The sequence below is a fragment of the Podarcis vaucheri genome (genome assembly GCF_965113315.1).
Source record: "Podarcis vaucheri genome assembly, chromosome: 17".
Lineage (NCBI taxonomy): Eukaryota > Metazoa > Chordata > Lepidosauria > Squamata > Lacertidae > Podarcis > Podarcis vaucheri.
Window position 1 is genome coordinate 7,540,720 of NC_138755.1, and position 25,965 is coordinate 7,566,684.

The 25,965-nt window shown below is 48.2% G+C and overlaps 1 protein-coding gene across 5 annotated transcripts in view; it reads left to right on the top strand.

Moving 5' to 3' along the window:
* Positions 1–25,965, top strand: part of MAST1 (microtubule associated serine/threonine kinase 1) — a 98,481-nt gene that overhangs the window by 59,166 nt on the left and 13,350 nt on the right. For all 5 annotated transcript variants that reach the window (XM_082205375.1, XM_082205377.1, XM_082205374.1 and 2 more), the window contains 15 exons: positions 376–454; positions 2,113–2,273; positions 4,659–4,734; positions 5,758–5,967; positions 6,306–6,407; positions 10,732–10,864; positions 13,686–13,753; positions 18,800–18,885; positions 20,609–20,817; positions 21,958–22,096; positions 22,258–22,390; positions 23,144–23,309; positions 23,709–23,810; positions 24,142–24,264; positions 25,841–25,950. In XM_082205375.1, the coding sequence (XP_082061501.1) occupies positions 376–454; positions 2,113–2,273; positions 4,659–4,734; positions 5,758–5,967; positions 6,306–6,407; positions 10,732–10,864; positions 13,686–13,753; positions 18,800–18,885; positions 20,609–20,817; positions 21,958–22,096; positions 22,258–22,390; positions 23,144–23,309; positions 23,709–23,810; positions 24,142–24,264; positions 25,841–25,950 (1,897 nt within the window). The remainder of the gene's footprint in view (positions 1–375; positions 455–2,112; positions 2,274–4,658; positions 4,735–5,757; positions 5,968–6,305; positions 6,408–10,731; positions 10,865–13,685; positions 13,754–18,799; positions 18,886–20,608; positions 20,818–21,957; positions 22,097–22,257; positions 22,391–23,143; positions 23,310–23,708; positions 23,811–24,141; positions 24,265–25,840; positions 25,951–25,965) is intronic.

Below are 25,965 nucleotides of genomic sequence, written 5' to 3' on the forward strand. Positions count from 1 at the left end.
GCAGCTGCTGGGTGACCCTGGGCTGGTCACACTTCTTTGAAGTCTCTCAGCCCCACTCACCTCACAGAGTGTTTGCTGTGGGGGAGGAAGGGAAAGGAGAATGTTAACTGCTTTGAGACTCCTTCAGGTAGTGATAAAGCGGGATATCAAATCCAAACTCTTCTTCTTCTTCTTCTTGTGTCCTGAAAGTCTGAACAGGCAATTACTTCCAGCCAGCTGGTTTACTGGAGATACCAGTAAAGAAAGCACAAGTGGTTGAAACATGGACTTTGTGACAATATGGGTTTTTTCTCCCCCCCCCCATCAGAACTGGTTCTGCCTGAATCTTTAAACTATGGACTATCTTAAAGTTCCTGTTCATTTTGATCATTTCAGGGCAGATGGCCGGCGCTGGTCCTTGGCTTCCTTGCCATCATCTGGATATGGAACCAACACTCCCAGCTCCACCGTATCGGTAAGACCTTCCTGCCATTAAGAAGATCTGGGAGGAAAGAAGATCTGGGAGGGAGGCAAGATTTGACTGGTTATGGGAGCTGTTTATTGGACAGTGGCCCAAAGACTCTGCTGGGGTGTTTGAGGACAGGCCAGCCATGCAAGTCTAAATCATAAATACGGTGATAAAAATTGCTAAAACTACGTGTGGGCCAACTGACTCCTAGTTTGCAGCTGTTGACCCCCCCCCACCCCCACCCAAGAGAGCCCTGCATGTCCACTGTAGGGTTGCCTTATGTCCAGGAAATCCCAGACATGTCCTCTTTTGCAGGGTAAACAGGGGGGGGGGGATTTTTACATTCTAAAGGAAATGTCTGGGGTTTGGGTTTTTTGAAATTGGGGTGCAGTTTGGCGTGGGCACGGGTGGCTCTGCACGCCGCGGCCACTGTCAGCCTGAACCAGGGAGAGAGGCACATTGGTGCAGCGGCCCTGCCCACCCTTGCGCCGCTTTCCCTGGCTTGGGCTGGCAGCAGCTCTGGCTGTCTTTTCTCCCCCTCTCTCTTCAAGATATGGCAACCCTAGCATACAGACAAGAGATAGGGGAGGGGAGTCAGTGCTGTCAGTCTGGGTTGCCTTGGGGCACCCTTAGGAGAAGAGGCGTCTACATAATGTGAGTACAGTGGCGCCCCGCAAGACGAAAAACTCGCAAGACGAAAAACTCGCTAGACAAAAGAGTTTTCCTTTTTGGAGGTGCTTCGCAAAACGAATTTCCTATGGGCTTGCTTCGCAAGACGACAATGTCTTGCGAGTTCCTGCTGGGTTTTTTTCCTCCCCCCCTTTTTTCTAAGCCGCTAAGCCACTTATCAGCTGATCCGATCAGCAGATAAGCCGCTAAAAGCCGCTAATAGCGCTAATCCGTCAATGGGCTTGCTTCGCAAGACGAAAAAACCGCTAGACGAAGAGAATCACAGAACGGATTCTTTTCGTCTTGCGAGGCACCACTGTACTCAGCACAGGTTGAGGAAGCAGACTGCGTACCCATTGCAAATGTTGTCGCAAAACTCAGTGCAATCTTTAACATCCTTGTGTGTGTATCTGTGGTTCACTGTAATAACATCTGGAATTCTTAGCTTCATGTCAACCTGAAGGGCTGTAGGTCAGTGGTAGAATGCTTTTTTTTCCATACGAAAGGTCACAAAACCCATTCCTGGCATTTCCAGGTAGGACTTAGAAAATATGCGTGCTTGAAACCATAGAGCAACCTCCTGCCAACTTGGTGCCCTCCGTTATGTTTTGGACTACAACTGCACACCCCAATATCACCTCTGCTGTGCTGCCTGAGGCAAACAGGACAGAGAAGGCTGGTGTAGTCTATGCCAAGCTAAATGGGCATAGATGGTTTAAGCAGCTTCCTGCGCTCAGTCACATTCTGTGGGTTAATGCCCGGCTGACATACGAAAACCATTCTGCATTAACAATTCTCATGTTGCCTTGGCAGTTGTATTATATTTTGGTTCCTGCAGTAAAACTGTTGCATGTTTTAGAAGGGTATGCAGCCCATGTATAGGAGCTGGGCCATTTCCCAGACCTAGATACATTTCTGTGGCAGATTTGGGAAGACATTTGCAAAGAGCTGACACTTGGCATCAACTTAGGGCCAATTCTGTTTCTTCCTTGCAGTCGTCCTGCTCCTCCCAAGAGCGCCTTCACCAGCTGCCTTATCAGCCCACTATGGATGAGCTGCATTTCCTTTCCAAGCATTTCGGCAGCAGTGAGAGCATTACTGATGATGACGGGGGGCGGAGGTCCCCCGCGGTGCGGCCCCGGTCCCGGAGCCTCAGGTAAGGATGGAGCAGCCGTCACCCTGCAGAGCAACTCCCTTGGGTCCCTTGTATGTCCATTGCGCATTCATCCTTCACTCAGATACTTTTGTAGGAATATAAGCAAATGAGAGACTTGCAATGGAATTATTGAAGGTCTATAGAATGGGATAAAACAGTGTTTTTCAACCACTGTTCCGCGGCACACTAGTGTGCCGCGAGATGTTGCCTGGTGTGCCGCGAGATGTTGCCTGGAGGGAGGCGGGCGAGTCGGGCGGCGAGAGGCGGGGTGGCGACGACGAGGAGAGGCCGCCCAGCGCGGGGCTCTCGCCGTCTGCCTGCCTGGCTGCCTGCGAGCTCGGCGGGCAGTGCCTCCGTCCGCAGCGCCCGCCTCGCGGCTCTCATTCCCTGCCCTTGCCAAAGCTCACCCAGCCAAGCCGCGCTATCCTTCCTGCCTCGCTTTGCTGCCTCCTCCCCCCCCACCCCCAAAGCTTGGAGGTTCCCCGGCAAGGGGGAGGGAAAAAAATTGAAACTTACACTTTCGTGCGTCCCTCCCGGCGTGATGCTGCGCGCTGACGTCACGGGGCTGTAATGGTGGTGTGCCTCGAGATTTTTTTCATCAAACAAGTGTGCCTTTGCCCAAAAAAGGTTGGGAAACACTGGGATAAAAGGCCAGTGTTCCAGTTTGATTCAGGGTCAACCCTGGCTGGCATGGGTAGATCCTAAGCTCCCCCCCCCCAAAAAAAACCCAACCCCAAATACAATGTAGTGTATTTGCTAAGAAGCATTTTAGTGCAATGATCTGCGCAATGATCTGTGGGGAATCTCTGGTTCTCCCGATACTGCTGGACATCAGCTCCAGCCAGGATGCCAAGTGATCAGAGGTGATGGGAGTCATAGTCCAGCAACAACTGAAAGGCCTCCAGTAATCTTAAAGAATGAATGAGGTTTACGTAGACAAAAAGAAACACAGTCGTACCTTGGTTCTTGGATTTAATCTGTTCCGGGAGTCCGTTTGACTCCTGAAATGGTTTGAAAACCAAGGCACAGCTTCTGATGGTTCGAAAACCAAGGCTGCAGGAGCTTCTTGCACTCAATTGGAAGTCGCAGGAAGCCACGTCGGACGTTCAGCTTCTGAAAAATGTTTGCAAACCGGAACACTTACTTCCGGATTTGTGGCATTCAGGAGCCAATTTGTCCAGGAGCCAAGCCGTTTGACTACCAACGTATCAAGGTATAATGATACATTAAACATCTAAGAAAATAAGCACAAAACAGCTTAGCAACTCAGCAAATATAACTTTTGTTGCATTTCAAATGTGATAGAGACTGATGGGATTAGTTATTTGAATTCTGTCATTAGGCTGCAATCCTATATATATTTACCTAAGAGTAAGCCCTGTTGAACTTCTAAGAGTAGACATTAGAGGATTGCACTTTTACTTTCTCACATTGGTATGATCCAGGCCAGGAGGAAAGGTTAAACAGGTTGAATACAAAAGGCTCTTCTACTGTCCTGCCTGCTGGGAAGCAATTAATTGAAGAGAACTGTGATTAAATAGCTCCTGCTAATGGTTCCCTGTATATCTTGCAAAGCAGGTTTGTGTGCCATTCTGAAAGTGTTGCCTTTGGTTAATGAAAGCAATAGGATAATACAGTCAAACCTCAGTTGGAGAACGTAATCTGTTCCGGAAGCCCGTTTGGCTTCCGAAATGTTTGACTACCAAGGCTGGTTGCAGGAGCTTCCTGCACTCAAGTGGAAGCCGTGTCAAACGTTCAGCTTCCCAAAAATGTTTGAAAACTGGAGCATTTACTTCCGGTTTTTTGGCATTTGGGAGCCGAAACGTTCCAAAATGGGGGTGTTTGGGATCCAAGGTTTGACTGTATAGGAAGCAATATGGGTAATACTGAACACCACACTGATCTTTCCTATACACAGGGGCTGGGGTCTCGGAATCTGTTTTCTATTTTACTGGAACTGCTGGAAGCCAAGTGCACGAGACAGTTAGAAATGGAGAGTGTGATGCCTCTGAGCACACACTCAGCCCATGAGTTTGTTTTTAGTAGTGCAACTGACCTCACAGTCTTTTCACACAAAAATCCATTCTGATACCACCATGTTTTCTTTATTTCAACAGCCTTATTCAGAAAGTGAGAGGGAAGTCTTTTGTGTGTGTAAGAAAACCTTTCCAAGTCTCCTGCAAAGTACCCAGAGATTTACCATAGATCCCAATCTACCTTCTCCCCACTTCTTCCATACAGTATATTTCACACCATTAGCAATGAAAATATAAAGATTAAGTAGTAATAAAGAAAAGTGAGAAATGCCCAAATAGAATTCAGGACGATGGGGAGTACAGGAAAATAGAAGATACCAGGAGCTGATGCATTTTTATTCCTTTGCAGCCCGGGCCGGTCCCCATCCTCCTATGACAATGAGATAGTAATGATGAATCATGTGTACAAGGAACGATTCCCCAAGGTAAGGATTATAGTCGGAGGCAGAATCTAAAGATTTCATTTCCATCAAATAACATCCTACAGGGACCATTTTGCCCATAATCCTGGAAAATGGCTGCTAGAGGCAAAGGGATCTGTTTCATTTAGCCACTTTCCATTGACAAAAGACAGGCAATCTACCTGTATTGACACTTAGTGTGTAAATTTAGGGCTTTTTTTTTGTCCCACTCTTTCTGGACACAGCTCCATGCTTAAAAGCTCTGAGTCCAAGTGTGTGTGTGTGTATGTGTGTGTTTTGTCCTGGAGCTTTCTTTGCAAAAACCCACTCTTTAGTGCTCAATTGGAGCAAATGTCCATTTGGTTTTTCTGCGAATTGCCTTTTGCTCCAACTGAGCTTTAAAGAGTGGGCACCTTGAGCAGGAGTTTTACACCGTGGATCGTGTCTAGGAAAAGTGTGGATCAGCCCTTAATTTACATTTTAAAACTTGAATACTCCTGCCCAGAGCAGTATCTCATTGCTTTACTTTGTCTCCTTCTCTCATGATTATTGCAATAGCCCACATTCCAAACAAACACACTGAGAAAGGGTAATGGAGAGAGAGAATAAGAACTGGGCACAGAAATGGAAGCAAACAGGTATAATGATACCTGACTAGGGTGTGTAATTGTTATTTATATAAATAGATATGATGGAGAAGAGAAATACCTTATGCCTTATAAGACTGAGAAAGAAAGAGAGCCCCTGAGATTGGATGTGCCTTGTTAGATGTCGTGTCCTACTGTGGTGCAGCTGTGATATAGCAAGTGATTCTTTTGGAGGAAGGTGATAAAAAGGAAGGGCTCTCATGACCCAGAATTCATAGATTTTTGTTTTTTTACAGGGAGAGCACAGAGTGCGCTGTGAACTGGGTTGTAGTTGAGGGCCTGGGAATCAGGATTCCCTTATGCGTTTCCTAGCTTTGAGAAAGGAGCAATGCCTATTCTGGGTTATTTACTAGACTCCTCTTTTTCCTGACACAAGAGTTCCAATTTCTTACCCTCACAGGCCACGGCACAGATGGAAGAGAAGCTGAAAGACTTCATCAAGAGCTATGAGCCAGACAGTGTATTGCCCTTGGCTGATGGGGCTCTCAGTTTCATCCACCACCAAGTCATTGAGCTGGCACGAGACTGTTTAGCCAAGTCCCAGGAAGGCCTCATCACCACGGTCTACTTCTATGAGCTGCAGGAAAACATGGAGAAACTTCTGAAAGATGTGAGCACGGGGCCTCTCAGTGAATGATGTGCTGAAGAAGTCAGTTTTGCACGGCAGTGAATAAAAAAGATACAGTCAGGAGAGGCAACAGTGGTCAAAGGGAGGGAGCTGGGTTGGCTTGGAGTATTTTCTGGAGAAATTTGGGTTTAGGTGTGAGTGGCAGCAAGTTATGATGGAAGCAACCATGATGGACGAAACAAGCCATGTGAGAGCAGGGACTCTGAGTGGGGTGATAGCAAGAACATGAGGAGGTGTTCCTTGTGGGCACAGTGGCATTCCATGGAGATGACTGCAACCAAAACCATTCTCTAACAAGCCCCTTCTTCCATTGCTTACAGGCCTATGAGCGCTCTGAGAGTGAGGAGGTGACCTTTGTCACTCAGCTTGTGAAGAAGCTGCTGATTATCATCTCCCGACCAGCCCGGCTGCTGGAATGCCTGGTGAGGCCCTGAGGGGTATATGTGTCTGTCTGCTTCCCTAGGAATTGGCAGAAGTCAAAGCTGTATGTCTCTGTTGCCACTTGATATCTTCCCACATGTTCACATCAAGATCACTCCATGATCTCCTGCCTGTTGCACTCTCTGGACTGGTGAGGGGCTCAGTTTCTCAGGTCAAGGGGAAGGCACCTGTAAGGGTCAAGGCTGTGGGTTTATGGGCTCTGGTTCTGTAGGATCCAGCCCTGGAGCTTCCTGTCCGCCAGCCTCAGGTTCAGTGGGCTCAGTATCATGCTCAAAGCCAGGAACCTAGTCCACCACCTCAGCCACTAGCCCTATTGCCTCTTTGATATCTTGGTCATTGACTCTGGGATTGTGACAGGTAGCATTGCTGTGAGGATGGGGAGAAGAGTGCCGTTCTGCTGTTCTCCCACCATCCTCCTTTTTCATTTGCTAATGCATGTTGCTGCAAAGGAGTTGTGTGATGGGAGTAGCAGGGAGCCACCAAAACACTCAAAACATAAATTCACAATGAAGTGACTGGCAGATAGGAGCTATGTTGTGGGTTCTAACATCACACACACAAAGCACTGTACCCAGCAAGAGCCTACAACACTTCTTTAGAGGCATGTTTTACACACAGTAGCAATTAATGGTCCATTTGAAGGAACTCTTACAACATATGACATCCCTGAGGGACAACGTGTGGGCTGTGCACAGCAAATGAGAAGGCAATGTACATGTTTTAGGAAGAACATAAAAATCATGTGTGCGCACAAAGTTCCTTAAAATGAATGGAATGCATGAACATAGCTGCCCTAACTCAACACAAGGCCCACTGGAATCTTCTCCCTTTGTTCAAGGCCTGTTGGCTATTCCCACCAGTGGACCCCAGAAGATTCCAATTCCCTTTATCTCTAGAGGGTGCACTCTCCAAAACATCCTTTAGGTGGACATGTATTTTAAGAGTGCTGCCATGCATCCTGTGGCCTGTATATCAAGTTTTTTAATAATTGCATTGTAGCCTAGGTTGAGAGGGCCTTACAGGGATAGGAGATGGGACAACGGTTTTTAAATATATGCCATAAATAATACAAAAGAAGCCTTGCTAGCTGGGGGGGGGCCCTCCACAAATGGATACCACCTCTTCTCCCAGCGCTACCTCCTCTTCCAGAGCTGGGAAGCGAATTCATCCTAACCATGTACTATCAGAGCTTAAAATGAGCCACAGCCCACTGATATTTTCAACACCAGTTATGCAGTCAAAATGAAAAAGCATGCTGTAAATACAGGGTATTACTCAGTAACTATCAGACTGCACACAAAAGGTTAAGGCAGAGGTTTTCAACGTTTTTGAGTCCACGGCTCCCTTAACTAACTACATTTTTTTCTGTGGCATCCCTGTGGGGCTCAGGAGCCCAGTTCTGTCACTCCTTGCCTGCAGAGCTGGCAGCCTCTCACCCTTTTTTGAACACCCTCCCTTGTGGAGGGTTCCCTCAGCCTCCTCTCCTCTCCCCTCTCTTTGGGAGTCCTCTAGCTGCCATCCCTGGTCTCTGAGCTGTGCCCCCTGCCCCAAAGAGAGGTGCCTCCCAAAGCTTATAGCCAGGGCTGCTGCAATATACAGCTGTGCAAGCCTTTGGGAGGCAATCTGAGAAGGGAGGGAAGGAAAGGGGGTCAGAGGCCAGTGTTGCCTGCAGCACCCCTGACCATCATTCAAGGCACCCGAGGGTGCCACGGCACACTGGTTGAAAACCACTGGGTTAAGGAAAAGTGCACACACAGCCAAAGAAGGATTTGATCATACGGGTAGTGAAAATCATTGGGAAGGGGGGGAAATCTATTGAACTATTGTGGGAGCTGGAGTCCAAACACTGCTGGAGAGCCACATGTTCACTATCCTTGCTCTGTATCTGTTTCTATGAGGCAGAAAGTGAAAGAGGCATCTTTAGGGCAGCCCCATTGGTCAATAAATTAAGGGTGGCAAACTGGGAGGGAGACAGATCTTGTGCAAGTACTCAATCTCCCAGGAAGTTCTCCTCAGCACGGCCCAGGGCTTTAACCGAAGACTTCAGCAAGTCATTCTTCATTCTAATTAGAGGTGAGGCAGCAATTTGGATTTGGTGTTGCCCCAACACATCTTGGACCAGCCCTTAATTCTGCCTACAAAGGACACCCTGGCTTGTGTTACTTTTGTCAGCTTTGTTCCCACATGGTAGGAGTTCATCCTGGTGCCTGTATGTGGGGAGGAGCCATAGTCCAGGAAAAGTGTTCAGTCCTTCGTACCACGACTTAAGTATTAGCACTGAGCCGGGCACCCTTGAGCCTTGGCACCAGTTGCTTCTCCTTCTCCCTCTTAATCCTGGCTCTGCTCTCTGCCATCCACAGGGCATCAGCTTTCATCCACCTGCCGGTTTCCCTGGCAACATACCATCCAATCACAGGATGCGCTTCCTCAGCCTTGCTAGTTGCCAGGTGGTTTGAGGAGCAGGAGGCTGTGCCAAGCCAATGCAGTATCAGTTGCTGTGCTTATGTGGGCATCCCTTGTTTGAAAAGGAGGAGAGTAGCAGTAGAGAAGAAAGCAACTGATTACGCCTCTTTTTATCATATATGTATATACTTAGTTGTCAGTTTGTTTTTGCCAAAAGCTGGCTGATGGGAAGCTGTTTGATTTCCTTATTCCTTTTTCAAGTGTTTTTCTCCACCGGCTGTTGGGTTGTGACTGATTGATGAAGAATCTCTCTGTCAGCCAGATCTGAAGGAAACAGTGTTGGGCAAAAGATTTTGTTCCTCCTTTATTTCTTCTAGCACAGGAACTGGGACTGGTTCCCCTGATACTGTTTCCTTTGGACCTGGGAGTTCAAGGGAAGCAAAAACACCCACACATAAAGCTTTCACCAAGGTTAAGTTGGAACACTTCAAATTCCTGTTTTTCTATAATAACTCCCCAGTCTCATCTCTCTAATTCCCTGTCTACTGCTTTGTCTCTCCCCATCCTTTCCAACTCCACAAAACCAAACACACTGCAGTCAGAATCAGTCTTTTGATTACTCTTTCACAGCCTGGTCAGCTTGTTTCATTCCTTAGAAGCAACATAAATTGCTGCAGCTAGATCTGTAGCCTGCATTATTTTTAAAATTTGGGTGGTGTGATCAACTAGGTAGCCCCATTGAAATTAATGAACATGGCCAAGCTTGGTCTATGAATGCTAGCAGAGCTACTCTGAGTAAAACTTAGTTGAATTTCTGATTCACAAAGAGGTTGCAACCCAGTTCACAGACCTATATGACAATTACTTTGTCATATTAAGCAAACTGCAAAATTACCACACAGCAGTATAATGGTTCAGATCGAAACCTCAGTCACATAATTCCTCCACTCACTCACTGTAGGATCCCCACAGCACAAACACAGAAATCCCTGGCTCAGCTACATAAATCAGTCTGCATCACAGTTGGTATACTTGATAACATAGAATAAAATTAATGAAATGGGAGGACCCCAATTCATCATTTAGCATAAGCATAGTCATCTTGTAACCTCTAGCCGATCCATGTTGCACCAGCCTTTTTCTATGGCCCACAGCACCCCATTTTTGCACACCTTCATTTCTAAACAAGTAACCCAAAGAGAATCTTTAACCTGCTTACTATGGTAAAATCCTATGCTTTTTGTGGATAAAACAATGTTTTGCACACCCAAGTCCCTGAGTGGTGAGAGGTTTCAGGGTACTAGCACATACTTTAGGTTTGGTTCCCTTGATGGAGACAGATAGTGTTTCTGTGCTGTATGATCTTGCTTCCATAGATAAATAGTCTATGCAGAAGATAGAAAACTCATAGCATTAACACTCCCAACAGATCCTCCTCCCCGATTAAGTAGATACTTAACAGATGCAGCTGGGGTTATTTCCTCAGTAAAGAAACTAGTTTGACCATTTCAGCAGCCTTCCTGTTTCTACAGAATTTGGTCCTAGTTATGAAGTCGCAGGATTGAAGGGGACCCCAAAAGAACCCATTTGATCCAACCCCCAAACTTATTATTCCACTTTTCCTTCAAGAAGCTCAGGACAGTGTGCTTGGGGACTGTGCGATTCTACTCTAACAATTGCCCTGCGAGGTAAGTTCGGCAAAGAGAAAGGAGCGGCTGGTTGAGGCTCGCCCCGGATACTCTGATCCTGTTCCCAGCGCTCTGACCATTACACCACACCAACTCTCCCTTTTGTGAAAAAGCAAAGGCAGCTCATTGTTGCTATCTCCCCGCAGTCTTAGGAGAAGAGGCCTGATCCGATCCAAAGCAAGGCCTAACTCTGAGCTGTTCTACTGCTCCCTAGGAGTTTAATCCCGAGGAGTTTTACCACTTGCTGGAAGCTGCTGAGGACCATGCCAAAGAGGGACACCTGGTGAAGACTGATATCCCTCGCTACATCATCAGCCAGCTGGGACTTACCCGAGATCCCTTCCCAGGTAATTCAACAAAAAAATCACCTGCAGGAAAGCAGGCTGCATTCCACGTATGTACCTGGGCCGCAGTACCTACTGTGTTATGTGAACATATGTGTATGTGATTTCATGCATGTGCTAGCATGCTCATCTTGTAACCTCCGTGGCTATGTGGCAAGTGACCTGTCCTGTTAGCTGTGGAGTTTGGCTTTACATGGGTTCCAAGAAGCACAGGCTGTTCCATCCCCCTTCCCCCTCGTGAGGGTTCTTCATTCGTGGGCCAATCACATTTCCTCTACGGTGTTCAGGCTGACCTCTTCATGTGCGTGTTTATTGTTTAGAATGATCTGCTTGTTAAGCAGGACAGAAAAACACACTGAGGGTGTGATGTCACTGATGGGAGTGGGTGTCAGGACAGCTTCTAGCCTTGACATATTTCCAGTACAGTGGTACCTGTATCTTAACAAAGAGGTGAAACTCATCCAGGATTCCTTGGGGACAGAGCATCCCCTAAGAAAGGATAGATCATGGATAGACCGCGTCCCATTGGATAATTCCTTAGCTTACTGCTGGGATTTTTGTGGAGAACACAGGACTAGATGGACTTCAGTCTGATATAGAAAGGCACTTCGGATGATGATAAGATACATTCTTTGGTTCCCTTATTAATACAGATCAGTGAAGCCTTTGCCACTAAGAGATCCCAAGTATTGACCCTTGCTGTGTGAATCTGGACCTAGTTCACACACACATTAGCAGCCATTTATTTGTTCATATGATCATGTATCACAGATACGTGACACCTGGGGGGAAAGACCACATATGTGTGAATCTACATTATGACTGAAAGGATGTCTTTGTATGAACGTTTTTTGAAATACTGTTCACCGCCCTGGTATCTTATTTATTAAGTTGTCAGGTTAGAAAGTATGCTTGCTTTGGTATCAAGGTGGTCTGAACCACTGAGTCTCTTGGGCTTGGTGATCAGAAGGTCAGCAGTTCGAATCCATGTGACGGGGTGAGCCCCTGCTTTGTCCCAGCTCCTGCCAACCTAGCAGTTCGAAAACACGCCAGTGCAAGTAGATAAATAGGTACCGCTGCGATGGGAAGGTAAAGAGCATTTCCATGCGCTCTGGCTTCCATCACAGTGTTCCGTTGCGCCAGAAGCAGTTTAGTCCTGTTGGCCACATGACCCGGAAAGCTGTCTGTGGACAAACGCAGGCTCCCTTGGCCTGAAAAGCAAGATCAATGCCACACCCCATAGTCGCCTTTGAGTGGACTTAAGTGTCCAGGGATCCTTTACCTTTTACCTCCATCAATAAATTTCTTGATTTTGAAATCTTAAATTGGACTGAACTAGCTAACGTTTGATGCACTGATCTTATATGGCAGATTTCAATGGTCATTCAGGGTGTGCTTCTTGGTTTATCTGTGTAAACTGAGGGGCAAAATGTCGTTATATACATGTGGAATTTCTTCTAATGAAAAAAACCCCAACCTAACACTTTTGCTATAGTCTCCAGGACTCCAAATCTATCTGCCTGTCTTTCTGTCTGTTATATTTATATCCCTCCTCTTCTCCAAGGAGCTGAAGGTGGTGTACACACCTCACTTCTCCCCACCCCTTCCATTTTATCCTCACAACAACTCTGTGGGGTAGGTTAGGCTGAGAGACTGGGACTGGACCCAGGTCACCTAGTGAGCTACATGGCTGAGTGGAGATTTGAACCCTGGTCTCCCATGTTCTAGTCTAACACTGTAGCCATTATGCCACATTGGCTGTCCGAGCGGTGCAGGCCAAGGGCATGTTTAATGCTTTCCTCTCAGGCTGGTTTCCCAGTCACATTTGGCTCTTCTTAAGGGACGCAGGTGGCGCTGTGGGTTAAACCACAGAGCCTAGGACTTGCCAATCAGAAGGTCAGCGGTTCGAATCCCTGCAATGGGGTGAGCTCCCGTTGCTCGGTCCATGCTCCTGCCAACCTAGCAATTCGAAAGCACCTCACAGTGCAAGTAGATAAATAGGTACCACTCCGGCGGGAAGGTAAACAGTGCTTCCGTGCGTTGCTCTGGTTCGCCAGAAGCGGCTTAGTCATGCTGGCCACGTGACCCTGAAGCTGTACACCGTCTCCCTCGGCCAATAAAGCGAGATGAGCGCTGCAACCCCAGAGTCGGCCACGACTGGATCTAATGGTCAGGGGTCCCTTTACCTTAAGCTGCTTTATTCCCATGGGAGAAAGTTGTACAGACCTGTTCCCAATTGTTTGACCCAGGGACAGGGTTGGTAGTTGCTCAAGGTGAGTCTGTGTGGTGTCAAAGTGCTGACACCCAGGTAAGCCAAACCAAGTTCACGTGCCGACGTTGGAGAGTCAAGTGGTCTCCAAGGCACCAGATGACGGAGAGATTGCAATTTGGCGTAAACTATCTGTATCTGTGTGTGTTAAATGGGCATGGGCTTGCATTTGTGTGAGCAGATAGCACAGCTGACGTTGTATTCCAGTGTGAATGTAAGTATATGCGAACCCGCATACCCGCAGGTGTTTGTGTATCTGTTCCCAAGGTGTGTGCTAAGGTGCATGCAAGCATATTCGCCTGTGATTTGTCTTAGCGAGCGCATGCTTCCATCTCCTGATTTGTCTCCTTGACACGTGTATCTCTCCATCACACACATACCCCCACGCGTGGGTGCATGTATGTACCACAAGGCATGTGCATTGGCGTATATGCATGGCTGTATGCACATGTCTAGGTTTCGCCCTTTCTGTGCTTTCATGAATGACAATGGGGTTGCTAAAGCCTTGTTCCCTTGGCTCTCCCTTTGGCTCTTTCCAAACCCTGTTCTCGTCAGATGTGCTGTATGTGGAGGAGCATGATAGCGGAGGATCGAACACACCTGAGACAGAGGAGTTCACAGAGGTCAGTACACAGGGGGCACCAGCCGCACCCCAGCTCTGTGCTGTCTATCCCAACTCTTCACACATAGACACAACTCTCTCTCTGTCTCTCTTTGTCTCTCTCTCTCTCTGTCGCTCTCTCTCTCTCTCTCTCTTCATAACGCTGCTCAGTGTTTCTGTCACTACATCCACATTGCAAGCTTGATCCTGGGGAAAGAGGGAAAAGCAAAGCTCCTGCGCCTACCTGACTTCAGGCAGCCGCCCCATTTGGTGGGCTGTTGTGCAGGAAAACAAACTAAAGGAAATCTGGCTACTCACTTGGGTTCATGCAACTAAAGCCCTCCATTTATTATTGGGTGTTCGGTCTCTACTGCTGGTAGCAGCTGGAAATCAGGCCAAAGCCGTGGTTCCCAACATGGGCACACGCCCCCGGGGGGGGCAATTTGATTTTTAAGGGGAGCAATTTGAGAATGAGTTATTAAGAGTTAATGGCCACTCCTCCATGTGAATAGGAGTTCACTTTTTGAATAATAAGAATTACATGTCACGGGAGGGGGGTGGATCAAGATTTTAGAGATGCCTAGGTGGGGCATGGCCAAAAAAAAGTTGGGAACCATTAGGCTATAGCCAGAACTTGTTGCCTGGATGCAATTAATTTACACGCCTTTGTTATGTAAGTAAGCAGCCCCCCCCCCAACCATGAGCAGCCTCAGGACTGTTGGGGGGGGGTGAGGAGATGAATTTTTCCATCCCTACGTAAAGGTGATATTTGCAATTTCGGGGGAAAGTCCAAAGTAGGCTTCCCAATGGATAACTTTTGGCAGGTCAGAATTTGTCAGTGGCAGAGTGACACTTCCTCCCTATTCCCATAGCTGTTCTCCCCACCCCAAATCCAAAGTCCTTCTGGGCTCATAGAACTTTGGGACAGGGACTGGGGCATAAACATAATAAACAGACTCATCGCCTCGCTTTAATGTTTGATCTTTTACCGTGTTTTTAATGTTCCGTTGGGAGTCGCCCAGAGTGGCTGGGGAAACCCAGCCAGATGGACAGGGTATAAATAAATAAATTATTATTATTATTATTATCACTGTCAAAACAAAAGGCCACCTTTAATTAATTTATTTTTTTTAAAACATGACCATGCGCTGGGACCTGTACAGTGAAATCAATGTGCTTGGAGCCCCACCTGATAATCAACCCAAGCTTTAGTTGACGGCTTAAAACTTGCAGCTCGAGTTATGAATTTTGCGTGTTAGATGACTCCCTGGGAGTTGTGGAAGCAGCTGACTTCCTTGCACCCTGACTTGGGTAGAGGTAGCAGCAGCGCCAAGGATGGCAACCCAAGCAGCAATTCTAGGGGTGCCAGAGGCAGAGGATGATAGGGTGCAGTTCTTGGATTTGTGGCACACTGGTTTTGGATCAGCAATGCAGTCAAACCTCGGCTCCCAAACATCTCCGTTTTGGAACGTTTCGGCTCCTGAACGCCGAAAACCAAGAAGTAAATGCTCTGGTTTTTAAATGTTTTTCGGAAGCTGAACACCCGACGAGGCTTCTGCTTGAGTGCAGGCAGCTCCTGCAACCAGTCAGAAGCCACGCCTCAGTTGTTATTTTGGAAGCTGAACGGGCTTCCGGAACGGATTACGTTCGACAACTGAGGTTTGACTGTGTATCTGTGGCAGCCATGCACAGTAGTAGCATAGCAATTGTTCAAGAAAAGGGAAAGAGGCAGATAAATTGGAAAAAACCACAATAGGGGGTGGGATGAGAACTGGTGTGTTAGAAGTTGGAGAAAATGCATGAAGTTCCCATTTGCTTCCTCCACTCTTTCGAAAGAGAAGTCCAGGCAGGCATATGAGGAGGGAAGAGAAGGAAGGTTCACATGTGAGAACTAGGAGACAAGTGGAAGAGAGGCACAGAATATGGGTGGATGAGGTGGGAGGGGAAAGAAGCCCAGATGGTGTTGGAAGCAGCCAAGAGGAAAGTTTAGGAGGAATGTGATTAGTGGGTGAGAGGAAAAGAGAAGGCATGGGTGATTGACAAGAAGCATCATGGGCAAATGGAAGAGAGGAGGCTTGTGTGAGAATGCCGGGAAGGGAAGCAGGTAGAAAGTACAGGGAAGGAAAATGAGCTTCTTAAAATATACAGTGTGAGGTGGTCCTAAGTCCTGCTGGTCCAAGCCTAGGAACTGCTTTATCCACCACCACCCTCTGCCTTATCAGAGTCTGTCAGGGTACAGGGATGGTATTCATGTCTCTCATTTTGACAGCAAAGGGGGCGTAGGGAGGCGTTCTTAGTCCTTATCCCTTCTCTTCCCTCTTGGCGGTCCCCCAAATCTTGAGCACGGAAACGTCTCAGACATACGGCTAAGATTCATTGGGTGCTATTTGGGCTGCAGGGTTAAACTGGTAGAGGGTTTGGGTTTTCCACCACTGATGTTATGTGTTGGTTTATTGAATTTGAATGGTGTGTTTTACATTTGGTTTTTTGATATGTTGCGAAAAAAGATGCTAAAGTAGAACTAAGTATAAAACTGCAGCACCGAAGCCTACAGAAGCATGACATGGTTGTTTGCTACAGACGTAGGAAACTGCGGTGATGGCTCTCTTGCCTTCATTCATCCATTCTTCTCAGAGTGTGTGCTGCATTTTTATTTGGGAAAAGAGCACATGATGCAGTGGTGTGGGGTAGCCAAAACAATTACGTCCAAACATGCTGGTAAACAGAAAATCTTAGAATCATAGAATTGAAGAATGGGATGGGGTCACCTAGTCCAACCCCCAGCAAGGCAGGGATCTCAACTAGAGCATCCCTGGCAAAATGGCCATCCAATCTCTGCTTAAAAACTGGAGTCAGGACAGCTGTTGGAACAGATAGTTCTTCCTGGTGTTATGTCAGCCTCTCCTTTCTTGTAACTTGAAGCCATTGGTTCGAGTCCTATCTTCCAGAGCAGGAGAAAACTAGCTCCCCCCCCCCCATCTTCCATGTGACAGCCCTTGAGATATTTGAAGATTGCTATCATATCTCCTCTCAGCCTCCTCTTTTCCATACCCAACTTCCTCAACTGTCTATCATAAGAAGCGGTATGCAGTGGAATATATGACCAGCCACTCAGGTCTTAGGAAAGGAAGTACTCTGTGTGTGTGTGTGTGAGAGAGAGAGAGAGAGAGAGAGAGGGAGGGAGGGAGAGAGAGAGAGAGAGAGAGAGAGAGAGAGAGAGAGAGAGAGAGGGAGGGAGTGTGTGTGTGTGTGTGTGTGTGTGAGTGAGTGAGTGAGAGAGAGCGTGAGAGAGAGAGTGTGTGTGAGAGAGACAGAGTGTGAGTGAGAGAGAGTGTGTGTGTGTGTGAGAGAGAGAGAGAGGAAGAGAGAGAGAGAGAGAGAGAGAGAGTGTGTCAATAGAAGCTACAGAGCTTTCTCAAACAGCTGGAAAGGCAGGAAGCCCCACTGCTGGGATAGAGCCTGCCATGGTCTGAGAATCAGAGAAAGTGATGGTGTGGTGCCTGCAGCAGCCTATCATCCTCCCATTGGGGCACCTTAGCCATCTAGCATGGTGACCAGTCTGGTTGGACAGAAAGGTGACAAGCACAACTCCTTCCTAAACTCCAGTTGACCTCAGTTAAAGCTCAACAGCCTGGGGGACCCAGAAGCAGCCCTTCTTGTGGAAGAATAAATATTCCATTCAGTAGAATGAATCCAGTTGCAGGCGACACTGGCGCCATCTCCAGCAAGCCCCAGGGGCCTGGGCACCCACAAAACTTTTGCTGATGGTGCCTGGCCTCTGTCGCCTGCCTCTGGGCATCACCCAATGCAGCCACGGCACACACGGGCCGTGATCCAGTCACTCTCACAGTGCTGGAGCTGCTCCATCGTGATGACACGACATGACATCATCACATCACCACGTCATTATGCTGCAACTCAGTGTGCACCAATGTTGGGGACCTGCAGTGGGGGGGGCAAGTCAGCGCCCCTGTCCGGGGAGATCCCTTTCTAGGTTTTGTGTCACAAAGGTTGTTAGAACAGTATGCGTTTATTAAGAGGAAAATAGAATGTGATCGCATGCACCCCCCAAAAATTGCTGTGCGGGCTCCTTTTTTGAATAGAAAATAAAATTATTTATTTAGTAAAGATAAAGGGTGGGGATAGAGAAGAGGGAGAGAGATCTAGCAGGCTTCCACCTCCTTCATACTAGGTGGAAAAAGAGCCCAGCATGGTTCCCTCTTAGCTCCCCGCCCAGTTGATCTGCAATAGATAGGAATAAAAATAAATCTGTTGTGATTACAAAAAGGAACTGAAAACATGTGGAATCTCTTGTCCTTTTTGCTCTTACTGACTAACCTTTCATTTGTGTGACCCAGGCTTGAGGGGGTTGGCTTCTTGAATAACAGAAGACACTCCACCAGAGTAACTCCTTATTATTAGGCATCTGAGTCAGTGGGTGGCTCTGCCAGCAAGGTTCATCATTAAATCCATAGTGCCGTTTTTTTTTCTGTCTTCTGCATCTATAAATGAAACTAAATGGGCTATGCCTGTTCAGTTTCAGAGTGGCTCTCTACCAGTTTTCTGGTACCAGTGTTAACTGCGTTCACAATCTGTCATATTCCATACACAACTGCACTCCTAACCAGTGGCGTGCGGTCAGTGGACTAGGCAGGTTCCCTAAATGTTCCGGGTAAATTAGAGTATCAATTGTATTAAAGACTGGTGCCTCCTTCCCAAAACTCGGGAAACTTCTCCCTGTCTTAGAGAGGGAGGTGTGATGCTCCAACTGGGTCCAGGAGACCTTCTGCCACCTTCCCAAAGTCCACCCAGCTTTCGGAAGGAGGCACAATGCTCAGCACACAACATCACAACATAGCGATGTCACACTCGCAACAGCGGCACCCCCCCCCCCCACAGTTGCCCTTGCAAGTTGGCACCTCTGGCCCTAACTGTTCCCATACCAAAAACAATAATGCTCCTAACCTTGGTAAAGAAGGGGTCCTCAGTTGGGGTTGTCTTCAGTTAGCGTGGCTGGATTTCATAGGAGCTTCTTATGCCCTCACACCCAGTTTAATTACCATTACAGAGTCGTGGAACTACTCCAAAGCCAAAGAAGCCACCGGGAGAAGGAGACTTTGGAACAATTAAACTCATAAGCAACGGGGCATATGGGTGAGTGAGCAGACTCAGATCCCAAGCTCCTTGGATCTGCCTCCATGGAAGGGTCTCTCTTGCTTCTGGTTGGCTCCTTCAGCACCAAATCAGGCCTGGTCCAAACGCTTACCTGGCCCAAAGGTGCTGTTCCGAAAGTGGAGGAGTAGGCTGTTTCAGCTGGTTGGAGTTGAAAGTATCACACCGTTATGGTACGGCCATCCATGTTGGGGAACCCATGTCCCTTGTTTCTTCATATGAGCATCATGGCAGTGGCGTAGCATGGGGGGTGCAGGGGGGGCCGGCCGCACCGGGCGCAACATCTGGGGGTTAGGGTTAGGGGGCGCAAATCCACGGGTTAGGGGGCACAAATTACTTGCCTTGCCCCGGGTGCTGACAACCCACGCTATGCCACTGCATCATGGTGTAGGGGTGCAGGATCTCTGATATATAGAATCATCTGAACCAGGCTTGGAAGTTCAGGAGATATCCCGGGGGGGGGGGGAGAGGAATCACAGTGGTACCTCTGGTTGCGAATGGGATCCGTTCCGCAGCCCCATTCGCATCTTGAGTAGAACGCAACCCGCATCTGCGGGATTCGCTGCTTCTGTGCATGCGCGAGCGGCAAAACCCAGAAGTAACGCGTTCCATTACTTCTGGGTTGCCGTGGAGCATAACCTGAAAACGCTCAACCTGAAGCATATTTAACCCGAGGTATGACTGTATAAGGGTTTTTCAACTACACAGAAAGGAGAATAATAATGGTAAATTCCCATCATAGTAAGATGGTGTAGGGAACTGGATCAGTGTATTGATGCTGACAGGGAACCTTACTTGTATAGGAACAGCAGGGAGCCCCATTTAAGGCACGTCCATATTTGCCTAAAACCAGCTGTCACATATGATGTCAATTGTGGGATACCACCAAGAAGGCCCTGTGTTCTCTTGCTACTTGCCTCATACTGAGACAGCAGAGGCACCTGGAGGGAGGGTTCTGAAGAAGGCATCAAAGAGAAGGCAGGGCGATGCGGGAGCAGGGCGTTGTTCTTCAGGTCGCAATCCTCAGACAGCTTCCCACCCCAGGATGGCCCAATATCTTTTGCCACCTTAAGGGTTTGCAATGATGTGTAATGTTGATGCAGTGAACATATGAGCGGACAAGGGACGCGGGTGGCGCTGTGGGTTAAACCACAGAGCCTAGGACTTGTCGATCAGAAGGTCGGCGGTTCGAATCCCCGCGACGGGGTGAGCTCCCGTTGCTCGGTCCCTGCTCCTGCCAACCTAGCAGTTCGAAAGCACGTCAAAGTGCAAGTAGATAAATAGGTACCGTCCCAGCGGGGAGGTAAACGGCGTTTCTGTGCACTGCTCTGGTTCGCCAGAAGCGGCTTAGTCATGCTGGCCACATGACCTGGAAGCTGTCTGCGGACAAATGCTGGCTCCTTCGGCCAATAAAGCGAGATGAGCGCCACAACCCCAGAGTCGGCCACGACTGGACCTAATGGTCAGGGGTCCCTTTAACCTTTACCTTTAAGTCTCACTGCCCCCTCCCAAAAGCTCTGGGTAAAAGCTATTTTACCAGCCCATTGTTTAAATAGGGGAGAGAGTCTAGTATTTATAGAGCGAGGATCAATATCCCTCAATACACCTACATTCTCTGCTGTGTTCTTGGAGAAGTGCTTTGTGGGTTGGGGCTGCCTCTTGCTGAGCACATCCCCTCTGCTTTCTCCGCCTCCTCCTCTCACAGAGCTGTGTATCTGGTGCGGCACAAAGAGACCCGGCAGCGCTTTGCCATGAAGAAGATCAACAAGCAAAACCTCATCCTGCGCAACCAGATCCAGCAGGCCTTTGTGGAGCGCGACATTTTGACTTTTGCAGAAAACCCCTTTGTGGTCAGCATGTTCTGCTCTTTTGAGACCAAGCGCTACCTCTGCATGGTCATGGAATATGTCGAAGGTACACGGCCTCAGAACTCCTGAAGGGACTCAGATACCCCCTGGCCTCTCAGCATCACACAAGTCAGCTTTCAGGTTACATATGGAAATTAAATCCCATGTGTGAGCTTGCAGGAAACAACCCATTCTGAGAGCAGCAGCGGATATCAGATACTCATGAGCAAACAACGTGCACATCCTTTGTTGTACAATTAATATCCAGTTGTCATTATTATTATTTATTAAATTTATCTATTAAATTAAAAATATAGCTCAGAAGTTGAGAAAAGCATCTTTCCTGGCATTCCAAACTGATCTTATCCTTCTCGAGAGCCAGTGTGGCGTAGTGGTTAAGAGCGGTAGTCACGTAATCTGGGAAACCGGGTTCGTGTCTCCGCTCCTCCACATGCAGCTGCTGGGTGACTTTGGGCTAGTCACACTTCTTTGAAGTCTCTCAGCCCCACTCACCTCACAAAGTGTTTGTTGTGGTGGAGGAAAGGAAAGGAGAATGTTAGCCGCTTTGAGACTCCTGAAGGGGAGTGAAAGGCGGGATATCAAATCCAAACTCTTCTTCTTCTTCTTCTTCTTCTTCTTATCCTTCTCAGTTCATTAGCACCCAAGCTCCTCAACCAGTGGTCTCATTACTTTTAGTCAGGACAGTGATGTTACTGGAAGCCCTAAGATGATGATGATGATACCTTTATTGTCAATGTACAACCTGTGTACAATGAAATTAACTGAGCCTATCTGCCCTCCACACAAACTCTTTTATTCAAAAAATCTCTTTTATTCAACTGTGTCTCTGGCTTCAAAGCAAGCTTGGATTGTAAGAGATGGCAGAGTCCCTGTGTGCTTGGCAGGGGCTTCCAGCATCCTGTTAGCTTTTTCAGCAAGCAAGATTGGAAACACCTCTCTTTAAACCAGTCTCAGGTTGAAAGATCACCTAGGTCTTTTAATATTAAATACAGCATGAATGTAAGGCACAGGGAGCCAAGCCTTGTACCTGCCCTCCTACAGACTGTGCTTCTTAGCATTCCAAATGGCATGGCACTGGAGGACTGCAAGCTCCGATCCAGGGCAGGAACAGAGCAGTAGTCCTGCACTGTACGAAGAGAGTGGCCTGCTAGCTGCCTCCCTAACCACTTGGCCCTTTTCCCAGCAGGCGGGGACTGTGCCACACTGTTGAAGAACATAGGGGCACTGCCCGTGGAGATGGCCCGCATGTACTTTGCTGAGACTGTCCTCGCGCTGGAGTACCTGCACAACTATGGCATCGTCCACCGTGACCTAAAGCCCGACAAGTATGAAGCGGAGAGCCAGAGCCTCTCCTGGGCTATGTTGCCGGGAGAAGAGCTTTGCTGACATTCCCTGGGTTCCTTTGCCAAAAGTGTGTGGGGGGGGGGGCAAGGTGTTTCTGTGATCTGAGCTCTCTTGACGGTTGCTTCTCCGGCTTTCTCCTCAGCCTGCTGATCACTTCCATGGGGCACATCAAGTTGACAGACTTCGGTCTCTCCAAGATGGGCCTGATGAGCCTCACCACCAACTTGTATGAGGGTCACATTGAGAAGGATGCCCGGGAGTTCCTGGACAAACAGGTGGGCCCCCTGATGGGGTGTGTGAGAGGGGAGCGTTGTGGGTGGGTGAGGGGGCAGAATTTGAAACGTGTCGTTGAAATTTTGTGGTATAACCCTGCCCTGTGGTGCAAATCAAGGCTGATCCAAGGGAGTTCTTCCTGCTCCTCTTAGATTGTGTTTACGTACAAACGACAGAAGTAAGAGGACATTAATCTCAGTTAGTCATTGGCTATGGGGGTTTTCACTGCCGCCAGACCACTTGGTAAATATTTAGGGAGGTATGAGATAAGAGAGTACAAAAACCCCTTGCTGCTGGCTGGAAGCTCTCATCTGTTTGACTTGTTTTTAAGCCCCAGCATGGACTTTAAATCAGAACTTGTCAGTCAGCAGAACAAAGCCTTTCTTACCAAACAAGGCCTTCTGGTATTTTAGAAGGAAGACATGAGGCAGGACATGACAAATTGTCATTGTGTATGTGAGGGAAAAATCTGTAGACTTAGGGTGTCTAACCTCCACCCCAGGGGCCTGGCAGAAGCTTTTCTGACCCCCAAGACCCCACAGGTGGTGGTGGTGGTGGTCAAAACAAAAATTATATACCCAGCTCTAGGATGGATAGAGAGGTCTGAAACCTTTCCACCCAGCCCAGGACTCTGAAAGGAATGCAGATCACCCCCTTCTCAGTTGTCTCAGCTAACATATGGATTTTCCCGGCCATTACCGGGATTTCGTCCAATCTCTGTGCTGCTAGCTGAAGGATGGTTGGTGTATTGGCAGGTGTGTGGAACCCCTGAATACATTGCTCCCGAAGTGATCCTTCGCCAAGGCTATGGGAAGCCAGTGGACTGGTGGGCTATGGGCATCATCCTGTACGAGTTCCTGGTGGGCTGTGTGCCATTCTTTGGAGACACCCCTGAGGAGCTCTTTGGTCAGGTCATCACTGGTAAGTGAAGGGCAGGTGTGTTTGGGTGGCTGTGATCCAGCTATGAGCTCAACATTGTTACTTGCTGGCTTTGGCATTTCCTCCAGGCTTGGCTCAGTTGCTCCTGCTCAACCAAGGTGAATGGAGGGGTGAGAGGAGGGTGCTGTTTGAGTTGGTGGGGAGAAAAACCTTAGGAGGGTACCATGAAACAGAGAGAAGCATTAAGGTGGAGCTTTGGGTTCAGAGGCTCTGTGAGCTGCTTTCCATGTTAGGAAGATACTTGGCATACGAGCCCATTTCCCAGTAACAATTAAACCTGTCACAATAATCTACACATTAAGGAGACCCTTCTAGCCCTCCCTAACCCACCCCATCAGCAGCCTTGTCCACCAAGAGCTTCTCTGTTCTTTCTGCTTTCAGATGACATCTTGTGGCCGGAAGGGGAGGAGGCCCTCCCAGCAGATGCTCAAGATCTCATCTCCTGCCTCCTGCAGACCAATCCTCTTCTCCGCCTGGGGGCAGGTAAGGACACTTGGTCAGGGTGCAGGGCAGTTAGTTAGGTGGGGCTTCAGTGTGATCCAATCCAGAAGGAGGGGAGGGGTAGTCCTGCCCCCAGATCTCTAGATCCTCTTTCGGGGTGTTGCAACCTGGGACACCAAATTGTTGACCAGCTGTGGCCTTGGTGGGTCTGTGTCAATATTCCCTAAGTGCTCAGGATGTTGCCCCTCCCTCCCCCCACCACCTGGCAGCAGAATCACATGTTTCTAGGATAGAGCACCTCTTACCATGTCCAGTTTGATTGGTGGTGTTGTCCAGCAGAGGGCAGCAAGACTTTGGTCTTTGCGTTTTGCAGGTGGTGCTTACGAAGTGAAACAGCATGCATTTTTCAAAGATCTGGACTGGAACGGGCTTCTGAGGCAGAAAGCAGAATTCATCCCTCACCTGGAGTCTGAGGAAGACACCAGCTACTTTGACAGCAAGTGTTAACATTCTTCTTTCTTTTTCTCTCTCCCTTCCCAAATGTTTTCCTTTAACAAACAAGAGCAAGGCTGCTGGACTGCACCACTTCCCACTGTCCAGAAACACCTAATCCCGTATTGCTCATGTTAATAAGGGCCTTTTCCTTCCTTCTTCCATACCAGAGAGGCGTCAGTGGGGGGTTTCCATTGCAAATATCAGCTTCAGAGGAAACATTTTCACCAGGGCTACCACAGGGGAGAATAGGGCCATAGCTCACTGGCAGAGTAATGCCTGCAAGCAGAAGGTCCTAAATTCAGTCGCTGGCACTTCTAGCTGGGACTAGGAGAGACCCCTGCCTGGAACTCTGGGAGAACTGCTGTCACTCAGTGTAGACAGTGTGGAACATTATGAACCAGTGGTTGCGTCTGTAGGAGGAGGCAATGTTCCAGTGAAAGAATCACACCGCTGCAGCTGCTATTGTATTTTTTAAAAAATACAATATTTGACAAATGTCAAACAGTGTCAGGATGCTGTCAGCGGCTCCTGGCTGGCTGCCCGGGAAAGTATAAAGACAAGGGAAAGTTTCTTACCTTCCTTTTTTATTTCAATATTACAGAGAGAGGCTATTGAACCCAGCCTCTTGGATAATGGCGTTGTCCTGAGTGAATGCACACACACACACACACACACACACACCCATCTCTCCCTCTTCCTCATTCATTATTCTCATCGTCTCCTCTATGGGTCCTGCTATGTGTCTTTGAGCTCTTAGCTCTCCTACTTTAAAGGCTCACCGTGTTCTGGGAGATGGGGAGTCTGGAATGCTTTCTAAAGACACCGTGTCAGCCAGCTGCCATTCTGGTCCTGCCTCCTCCTCTCTCATTATTTCCTAACTTTTCCCCTCATCTGCCTCTGAGCTGTGACCTCCCTCAAACACCTGTTGTCAATCTATACTGTCTTCCTCTTCCTCCTCCCTGGAAGGGTCAGGCTGGGGAGGCGGTCTACCCAGACCCTGACAAGCAAATGCTTAAAACGTAATGCGCTAAATGCTAAGGTGCATCTGATCTCCTGTTTGGTTCACACGGCCAAGATCAGAGATAAGCCTCTGCCTGCTCTGGGCTTGAAATCTTTATCATCCATGCCATACAACTGTAGGTGATTGACAGGTAGGTGACCCCTCACCCACCTGTCAAAAATGGTCTATGGAGGGTGGATTCTGGATCTGATCCTCAGGTTGAAAAGGATTCCCCATCTGCTCTTATGTGACAATGGCAGCATAATTCTGGGAGATGATGGGGACATTCTAGGGTTCTCATTTCTTTTTAATTACATGGGTATGCTCCTCATCTTTGGGGTGGGGGTGCCAAGGGAGAGGCTGCTTGTCCTGGTGGGGCTTTGTTTCTGTTTTTTCCAAGCTTCCTTCCTGTTCAGGGTGAGATGTTCCACGTGGGTGCAGGAATGAAGCTGCCTCGGTGATGTTTCTCTTTCTCTAGCCATTTGGGGCCAGGCTTAGAGGGAATGTGGGCAGCTCAACAGCAGTCCTGCTGCCCAGGTCTCCCGCAGCTCCCATGAGACAGTTTTCCTCTTTCCAGCTCGCTCCGATCGTTACCACCACATTAACTCATATGATGAAGATGACACGACTGAAGATGAACCTGTGGAAATAAGGCAGTTTTCATCTTGCTCCCCCAGGTTCAGCAAGGTGAGAGTCCTCACT